The 10,087-nt window shown below is 47.9% G+C and overlaps 1 protein-coding gene across 2 annotated transcripts in view; it reads left to right on the forward strand.

Annotated features, from left to right (window-relative positions):
- The window catches only part of LOC103305423 (protein kinase C epsilon type), a 159,309-nt gene extending 152,589 nt beyond the window's left edge, over positions 1-6,720 (forward strand). For both annotated transcript variants that reach the window (XM_054727958.1, XM_054727959.1), the window contains one exon: positions 6,566-6,720. In XM_054727958.1, the coding sequence (XP_054583933.1) occupies positions 6,566-6,712 (147 nt within the window). In that variant the 3' untranslated portion in view covers positions 6,713-6,720. The remainder of the gene's footprint in view (positions 1-6,565) is intronic.
- Positions 6,721-10,087: the final 3,367 nt, after the last annotated feature.

Raw genomic sequence — 10,087 nt, forward strand, 5'->3', positions numbered from 1 at the left:
CTTACATACTATCTTTATGAGCATCTTGATAGAGAGATGGGAGTCATGCCAATCAAATTTTAGGGTGACCAAAAGCTGAAGGCTATAGCAGATAAAGATAGGATGAAAGAATTAAAATGACATTTTCATAGTACTTTAGAGTTCAAGCGAGCTTTACTTAGAGACTCTCTTATAACCCTCGGCAATCTAGGTGTATTTATTATCCCCATTTTTTGCTAAATAAATTGAGATTCGGAGAGGGAAATTATAGAATCATTATTTATGGTGATCTTGACAGGCTAGAAATAAATACCAAAATAAGAAGAAATCAAGGCTAAACATAAAGGATCACGTTTAGATTAGAAAAGTCAATTTTTAGGAAATTGGGAGTATGTATTCGTTTGCTAAGGCTACCACAATACAGTATCACACACTGGGGAGATTAGAATAATAGAAATGTAGTGTCTTGCTTCTGGAGGCTAGGTGTCAGTGGGGCCATGCACCATCTAAAACCCACAGGGGAAGAGTCCTTTCTATCCCATTCAGCTCCTGGTAGCCCACATGTTCCTTGGCTTGTGGCAGTACCACTCTGTCCATGGCTCTTCACATGACTTCCCCTCTGAGCATATCTATCTCTGTGTCCAGATGTCCCCTGCTTATAAGATCACCAATCATACTGGATTAGGGCCCACCCTAATGACTTCCTCTTAATTTGAGTACATCCGTAAAGACCTTAATTCCAAATCAGGTCCCATTCTGAGGTACTGGGAGTTAGGATTTCAACATATCTATTTGGGGGACACAAGTCAACCTATAACAGGGTTCCATTGGATTGGTACAACTGTGATTTATCACAGCTACTTAAGAAATGATAAAACCTTGATAACTATCTTAGACATCGGTTTAATTTGAGGCTTTCCACCAGGTAGAGGGTCATGCCATTGAACATGGCAATGCTCAGACCAGAGTTGAGAATGGATCAGCTTTGGCCACCACGCTCTAAGAAGGAGGTGGATGAAGGACAGTAGGGAACCACAGAGCACATGGACAAGACAGGTGCTGTGACAGGTTCTGTGGACAGCCCAGGGCCACATGAATTCTCTGTACCTTTTGCTCTGTTTTCTATAAAAGGAGTCCAAAAGTATGGCCAGTTCTTGGTTAACAAAATGAAAAGGGAGTGGGGGATGGAGGACTATGTTTAGAGAAATTCCTAGGTAAATGGTAGTTAACTTGAAATTCTTTTCCAACCCAGCATTCCAGCCAGGCAAGACACTATGGAGCCAAGCTGCAGTTAACTGATGTTGCGAAAGCATTCTCGTTGTTGAAATTCTTGCCTTTTCTTTTAGAATATTGTAAAAAGGAAAATGGAGCTCAGATAAGACTATTGACATTTCAAAGCTAGAAGGAATTTTGGGTTTGACTGTTACAGTAAGTGAAATTATTTTGAGCAAATGGATATCAGGTGTCTGCTGTGTGTCCTGCTTTGCACCAGGTACCTGGAGGGATATGAGAGAATATTAGGACACACGTAGACTATTAGAGGAAGGGACCCAATGTGGGATCCAGGAGGTACTATGGGGACCAGGAAGAGGGTGAGATGAGGTGAGGCTGGTGTCAGGGGGACTTGGGGATTTGGAACAGGACATGGGACCTCAAGGAAAGCTGGCATTTTGGAGACCAGTGCAGGTCACAGTCATGGGCAGGACACCCCAGTCATTCTACCTAGGTTCTTGCTGTCATTCCAGGCAGAGGTGAAGAGGTGGGCAGGGACAGCAAGGCAGCCACATGGAAGCCAGTCCCGGGCCCCAGCCTGTAATCAGTTAGTTCTCTAGGGCTTTAAAACAGAAGACAGAAGCAGGCATCACTGGCTCCTCTGAGGGCTTGTGTTTGTGACCTCCGTACAGTAAGGGACAGGAGAGACTTGCATTGGCCGTAGAGGAAGCAAGCATGCCTGTCCATGTCTGTGCCGGCCTCTAAACCCTAGCACACCTGGCTGAGACCCAGGGCTCAGGGGCCTCAGAGTGATTTGTAAGATGAGCTCAGTGGCTTTGCTTCTGAGATGCCGTTTCTCAGAAGGCTCTGGAGTGACGTTAGCTCAGTGACGAGGGCATGGGGCAGGAGGCAAGGAGGGGAGAGGGTGCTCCAGGCAGAGGACCAGCTGTGCAAAGGCTTGGAGGCAGGAGCGAGCCAGCGAGTCCAGAGAGCTTCATGGGAAATGAAGCTAGGCAGGTAGGCAGGGATGAGATCCTGAAGGACCCTGGGAGTGTGTGTGTGTAAGAACCTGGGCTTTCCCCAAGAGCAGCAAAATGCTGATAGAAAAAACCTCAGTCACTGGAGGAAGCACTGGAATGTTTGGATTTGGAGGCATACAGAGAAATGTAAGACTTAGTCCCTGCCCCCAGCAGTGCATGGCGCTGATGGGCAGATCATATGGACTGTGCTGGGTAACAGCCATGCTGCGCATGGTGCCTGCCCATGGCACACAAGTTCTAAGACTCAGAGGCAGAGTAGAAACTCACATTTATTGGGTGCCCATTAGTATCAAGGGCATGGAGGCACCTAACATTTGGCATCTCAAAGCACCTGTTACCACCTGCATTCTACAGATGAAAAGATCAAGGCTCAAAGAGTGACCTCACATGGTGTCACATGAGCAGAAAGGGACAGTGTAGGGGCGAGAAGTCAGCAGGTGCTCTTTCTCCCCCTCTATGCAGCCTCTCCTCAGTGTGGGCCAATGGCTGGGGGATGGCTTCATGGGAAGATATAGTCTGAAGAGTTAGAAGGTTGTTCCACGTGCCCCAGTGTCACCCTTCAGGCTGTGCAGTGTGGGCTGAGTCTGGCTTAGACATTAGGGAGGCGTCTGGGATGACCGGAGGCCAGGGGACCAGGGAGTGTCTCTGGGAGTTTTCCCATTGGAATCTTGGAGTCCAGTTTTGTGCCTGTGAGGGAGGCAGCAGCTTCCCAACGAATAAAATCAGTGAGTGAAGGATATAATCCCCAGTTCACCTCAAATCTGAAGATGCTCATTGCTGCACACATGCTATGAATAGGCAGTGGTGTTTCCCAGAGATAATTGCTTTGGAAAACTTCCCAAGTCTCTAAGGTTAATAATCAGGGATGGCACTTAGTGTGGATGCTGGCTATTTGAATTGGAAATAAATACCAAAATAAGAAGAAATCAAGGAGGAGATGTCCAAGGAAAACAGGGCCTGGGCCAGGTTGTATGTTTTCCTGGAGAGCTCTTAAAGAATGGCGCCCTCGCTCAGATGCCACAGATGATTCTGAACCCTGGAAAGTCCAGAGCTGAGCCAGAGGGCTCCCCAAGGGAGCCTGCCATGGGGCTAGAGGTCCTCTGAGAAGGGCATTCCTGGCTGTGTTGACTGAGCCTGATTCCTGGTACATAATCAGCGAGTTGTGAAATTCGGATATCGTATGGAATCTAGGTCTGTCACATGCTTAGCTGACCTCAGGAAACAAAACCCGTCTCCGTGACTAATAGACACCCATGACTGAAAAGTGAAGCACAAACAAGTAGATAAACAGGGAGAGCCGACGCCGAGCCCTTGCAGATTCCCCGGTGCTCTCCCTTGTCAGTGGCCAGCGAGAGTGAGCTGGCACAGAGGGGGTCCTTCCCTGAAAGGACAGGAGACCTGGGCGTGGCCCATCCTTGGGGATGTTACATTGTGTGTTCCTCCTGCCCCATCTCGTGGCCTCTCTTGTTCACCCAACTCCTGCCCCTCCTACCTGCCGGTCCCCTTTGCTCTCCTGCCCCTAATAGGGATGCCCATGGCTGCCTTGTGGGATGACCCTCAGTACTTCCCAAGTCACCGACACCTTCTCCCCCTCCCACGCCTCCTTCTGGACTCATTTCATCCCGAATCGCAGGCCCATAGTCTGTAACCCCTCCTCACTCAAAGCGCACCCATCCCTCCTTCCATAGAGACCTTCGGGAGAGGCATCACCACACCTCCGCCCGAGGTACTGGCCCTCCCAAGTCCCATGCGAGTCACTCTGGGGGATGGGCTTCTTTTCCCCTCTAAGTCCATCTCCGCTTAGGGCCCCCTTTTTCCTCTTGCTCTGTACACACTGGAGATTGAAACAGATAGTCCTCGTGCCTGGGGCCAGCCCTCCTGTAGAGGTGACTAAGCCACTAGACTTGCCCATTTCAAGGACAACATGTGCTTCCTTCAGCTTCAGGTCCTGTTCCCACCACTCGGGTTCTCTCTATCTCCCTCTGTCACCCCTCCAAGGTCTCTGACACCTACCTACAGTGCAGCTCACGCCCAGGGAGAAGATGCCAAGCCGCCCTGATGGGTTCTAGAAGATTATCTCATCCCTGCTCCATGCTGCCCATCTGATTCTGATTTCAGTCCTGGACAATTTGCACACAGTCTCCCCTGCTGGGCTCGCCCGGTCCGCATTACGCACACTCTCCTCGGCCCACAGCTCGGTGCCACCGGGCTGGCCTGCTGGCAAGCCTTCCTGGCTTTATTGCAGTCTAGCGGCTTTACCTAAATATCTCCTGATAGAATCTGACCCCGGCCATGGCTTCCCACTTCTCCAGTCAATCCACACCGTGGAGGCATCACGCTGGGACCTGGACTGGAGTCTGGCTGTGCTCTTAACTAGTTGGCTGACTCTGGCAAGTCACCTCTGTGAACTACGGTTTCCTCATCTGTGCAATCAGGATAATAATACCCCGTTCCAAGGATCAAATGAGCAAATAAACGTGAAGGTGCTTTGTAAACTGTAAAGCAGCATCCCAAGCCAGGTTCTGCGGAACTCTGCTTCAGGAGAAAATCTGTGTCGAGTTTGAGGAGGGCTGACCTGAGCAACATGAACTGGGTTCCTGGCTCTAGGACGTCTCAGAGCCTTTAATTTGCCATCGTGCATAGCAAATGCAGGCAAGGCACAGGCTACACAATAAAGCTTAATCTCAAAACCACTTTTTTCATAGACTACTTATTCACAACTTTTAGGTTACTATTTCCTACAGATCAAAGCATCTATTAATATAATGCCTCCTACAAATAATAATGCTAATCTTTCCACAAGATTGATTCCATCATCCAGGTCGCTGGTCCTGGGTAACACCAGTTAGTCTGTGTCTGAAAAAGTATTAGCGGCACCCTTCCATCTTCTCAGCTTTGCGCTGTGGACTGTGGGGGACAGGGGCCTGGTATGGAAGGCTCCACAGTCGGACTCCACTCTGGCCTCCCGCCATCCTCACGCTGGACTCCGCCCCAGGCAGCGTGGGGAACCCATTGTCCTGTGTACACATCTTTCCTGCTCCTGTCCCCTGCTTTCGTCCCATCTTTCTTCCTGACAAGGTGCCTTTCTCCCATCTCTACCAACACGATTGTAACTCAGTCTTCAAGTCTCAGCCAAGCCCTCACTTCTCCATGCAAGTTTGTCTAACCAATGCAGACTGTCCCGGCAGGAAGACTGGCTCCCAATGGAACTGGAAGCCCCTAGAGCAGTGGTTCTCAACCTTCCTAATGTCGCGACCCTTTAATACAGTTCCTCATGTTGTGGTGACCCCCAACCATAAAACTATTTTCGTTGCTACTTCATAACTGTAATTTTGCTACTGTTATGAATCGTAATGTAAATATCTGTGTTTTCCGATGGTCTTAGGCGACCCTGCTAGCGGTTCTCAACCTGTGGATCTCGGCATTAGAAAGGTTGAGAATCACTCACTACCCTAGAGGCAGAGAGCATTAGATACACTTCCTGTTTTCTCCCCCAACCAGGATTTGTGTGATTGTCCTAAGCCCTACTTTGGGAGCTTGAACCTCCAACCGGGAGTTGGGGGGGACGGGGGGAACAGGGGAGCTCCTTCTGAGCTGGGTGGGTTTATTTGCACCATCAGTTATTCAGTACACGTTTATCGCTGGGAACCCAAGGTTGAGTAAGATAAGGCCCCTGCCTTTAAGAAGCTCTTGTTTGAGACAAAAGCATAAACAATTCATTGCGAGCTAGAGTGCTGAGTGTAATAATAGAAATAATATGGGAGCACAAAATAAGGTTCATGGTGAGAGCAGGTTGGGACCAAGGCAGGATTCCCAGAAGACATTCCCACCCCTGTCCATTTGCCTGTCATAGGGAGGATGTCATATGGAGCAGACATGGCATGGGGAGAAAGAGCACTGGAAGCTTTGTGGGAGGGGATTTGAGTTTGTTACCATGGTTACAGAGAAGGAGATCTCAATGAAGCCAGAGGGTTAGGGCAGGCGCTGGAAGGGGGAGTGTGAGATGGAAGCTATGCATCCCACTCTCCCAAACACACGCACGCACACACATGCACACATACAGTCTGTGGGAATCCCACTTCCCTGCTTTTCCATCATACCCTCTCACTCCTTCTTCCTTCTCACCTGGACTCATTTTTTCCTTTCCAAGTCCTCTGTTACCTTCTGGTCCTGGGGCCATCCATCGTGACCTCATTGGAACAGCTCCGTGTCTGCTCTCAGTAGCTAGTGTCCTGCTTTGGCGAGAGGCTGGTCAGCGCGATGCCCACTCCCTGTGGGGGGCCCTGGGGAGGAAGGTCAGCCTGGAGTCAGTGCTTTCTCTTTTCTTCTCACAGAAAACCAAAAGAGATGTCAATAACTTTGACCAAGACTTTACCCGGGAAGAGCCAGTACTCACGCTTGTGGATGAAGCAATTGTGAAGCAGATCAACCAGGAGGAATTCAAAGGCTTCTCCTACTTTGGTGAAGACCTAATGCCCTGAGCATTCCCCCCCAGGTGGAGTTTGGTGATGCTGCAAGAAGGGGTGCCGTGAAGATGGCTGTTTTCCAGAGGCTCAGAAGGTCTTGAACTACTTCTTCTCCCCGGAGCCCCGATCCCTGTCCACTCTTATTTATTGCATTCCCTTAGCCCAGGCCAGCTCCTGCCTCCTCCTGCCTGGTGACCAGCAGGCACTCTTGGCTCTCGGCGCACCAGGAAAGCAGCACCATGTTGGGCCGGCCGTTGAGTGGACATGTCGCTGTGTTTGGTCTGTTGGGGAGCCTGTTTCCACTTCTCAGGGGCTCCTGGCAGTGAAGCGACTTCAGTTCTTTCACTGCAAAGGAAAATGTAAAAGGCAAGCAAGAAGACTCGGGCTCTGCCATTGGACATAGAATTCCAACAACTCCTGCTTCTCACCCCCCCCAGTCCCCCCGCCTGCCATCCTCTGCCCTTCTGTCTGGGGGAAGAGACGGCTTCTTCAACCTGAGCGGGGGCACCCTGAGGCGTGCCGACGGAGGAGAGAGACTGGGAGATGCGCAGGTTGGCTGCCTGTGTTGGTTTGTCTGGAATGGCTAATTCTTGCTTGCTTTGGTGTTGGCGTGGGGGCATGCCAAAGTTGTGGAAACATGCATCTTGTGGAAGAAATTACTCTCTTTGAAAAAGAAAATTTGATTTTTGCACTCTCTTAACATTTGGAAAAGATATTCTCAAATTTGCTAATTGGCCAACAGATAAAGATTCCAGTGTTAATACAGGTTGATATTAAAGGGCTAATATGCAACGAGAAACCAGTCGTCCAAGGTTTATACTCCTACTGCATTCGTGGCGCATGGGGGCTGTACGAATGGAGAGAGAAGGAAACAACAGTGGTCCTCGTGATTAACATTCTGCCTGAATACGAAGGCCACCGCCCTGATGGCCACGACCCTGGGGTTCTCGCAAAACTCAGCTCCCAAATTCTCTTTCCAGTTTCATCCTCAGTTCCCAGTATAAACTCTATTTATTTTCTGCAGCAGTGTGTTATTTTTTGCGCACTTCTACAAAATGGTAGTACTACTGTGTTGTGGTTTTTTAAACATTAAACATGTAAAGTTGAATACGAAATATCTGCTTTTGGAACAAGCAGAATGAGGTTCAACATGGGTCATGCAGAGCGTGTCAAGGGACTGAAAAGCAACTGGCCTGGAAACTGACACTGTGGCCTGGCGGACTGGGAGGCTTGCTTCTGTGTGACGCGGAAAGGCAACTCATGTGGACACTATTTAATGGATGCGATGTTACCTCCTGTAGATATGCTAACAGTGTTACATTCTTTTATTCCCAAGGGTTCTCTGTGGCTTTGTGTATATGCTTCCCGGAGGTCATTTGATTATCTATTTTGCTGAACTGATTTAGCAGGGAATGGAATCCATTCCAACTGTTGCACGTGGATTTCCCAGCTGCCCCTAAATATATATACTTGTGAGTGGCAAAGTGGCACCCTTGAAGCTTTTGCCTTTTGTACATTTGAGATTTTTGTATATAGTGTTTGCTGCAAGGCCTGTGGAATTAATTCATTGAATTTAGAGGTATCAACTGCTGCATGTTCAGGCATATTATAAAACTTTAGTCTATGAAAGAATAATTCTAATAATGTCCAGGTGCAATACTCTGTATGTGTATTGGTTCAAGTTACCGAGAGATAAGTTGTGTTTGTTTCTTGGGGGGGAGTGGAGGGAGCGGGGCGGTGGGGAGAAGGGGAGGTCAGGGAGCTCCTGTGTATTGTTTATTTCATTTTGGTTTGTTTTAAAAGATGTAAACATATATTAAGCTATATTAAATCTCACATATAGTTCTCCTGGGCTCTATTCTGCCCTGATAGAGATGGGGAAGAGAAAGGAATGTTTTTGGATGGTGGTGTCAAAGCCTGGACAGTGACCGGCTCGAGCCCATAGGGAGTTGCTGTCCATACTTGCACCTGGCTGGTCATAGCCTTTGTTACTAATGGTGACATTCAGTTCTCTTTTGTTTTTATTTTTTAAAAACTCAGGTGTAATTATTATCTGTTCTTATGATAATTTCAAATACTATGCTCTATCAATTTGTGTGTTTGGCACACCAGTGAAGTGATGAAGAACAGTGGGTTAATTTAATTTATCTTCGGTAACTTGACGTGCTGGGGAGAGACTGTCTTTTGGAGTTGAGTACAAGCACAGAAACATCTTCATGGTGGCATCATCTCATTTTTTTTAGGAAGACATGACAATACTGCCCATCATGCTCATGCCTCACTACTGCTCTCTCTTTTTCCTCTGCTTCCCTCGCCATGCGGAACTTTGAACAACCAGGCAAGCTCCAACTGCAACGCCAAATGGCCTTGTCCAAGGGCGTGGTGGTGGCCCCATGTCGGCGGGGGTCGGACCCTTTCAACAGGACAACTGGCATTTTTGCTGGGAAGTCAAATAAGAATACATTCCACCCAGCAGCTCCAGGCAGTCAGTCAGTAGGTTGCCTGGCCCAGTGACAGCCCCCTGTCAGTACCCGAAGCTCCACGCTTGCTGGGACGCCTCCTCCTTGGGGCTGGAGCTGATCCAGCTCTCACACGGGCGGATTCAATCCCATCTAGTCTATAGGAAAAGGCTTGTGTGATCCTTGAGTATTCATTGCTTCATTTTAGTTTTCACAAGCGTTTGGAAGCAGACACGCTGTTACGTTTCTGCTGATTCTAATCTTTCCAGCGCTCTCTCTCTCTCTCTCTCTCTCTCTCTCTCTCTCTCTGAAAAGAAAAATGGAGTATAAAAAAAAAAGCCAAAAACACATATGAAGGATAGCTGTCCTCCTGTGTTCTCTCATGATGGAAGTGAGAAACCTTGTGGAGTGGAAACCTAACTTTTTCCTCCAAAGGTGAAAAAAATCAATGCATTCTTGCTTTAAGGAAGAACAGAAGAAAGCTAAAAAAGAAATTACCTCTTTTTAAATTATGTGCAAAATAATTCTGGCTAAATAGAAAATGTATTCAATTTTAAGGATTTTCTTTTTTTTTTTTTTGTATTGTGATGCTTTATTTGTACATTTTCCCCCCCTTTCTGGATGTAATTTTAATCTCTTGCCATTCATTAGTGTTATTTCATTGTAAACATTATTGTGCCAAATGTACTGTATTCAAAAGGATGTGAATGTGTATTGTTTCCGAACCTAATAAATACAATGATGTTAAATCTTATTTCTCAGTCTCAGTGAACATTTTTGTCTCCTCTGGGAGTGGCAAGGTGGCACCAATGGAAACCAAGACATAGTTTCCACTTTCCCCTTGTCCTTTGACGATGCACAAAGGAGGCCAATAACCTGATTTGCACACTGCCCTTGCCCACCTCAGCCTCGCCTCTGCTCTGGGACTGCT

Source organism: Eptesicus fuscus, chromosome 16 (assembly GCF_027574615.1).
Source record: "Eptesicus fuscus isolate TK198812 chromosome 16, DD_ASM_mEF_20220401, whole genome shotgun sequence".
Taxonomy (NCBI): Eukaryota; Metazoa; Chordata; class Mammalia; order Chiroptera; family Vespertilionidae; genus Eptesicus; species Eptesicus fuscus.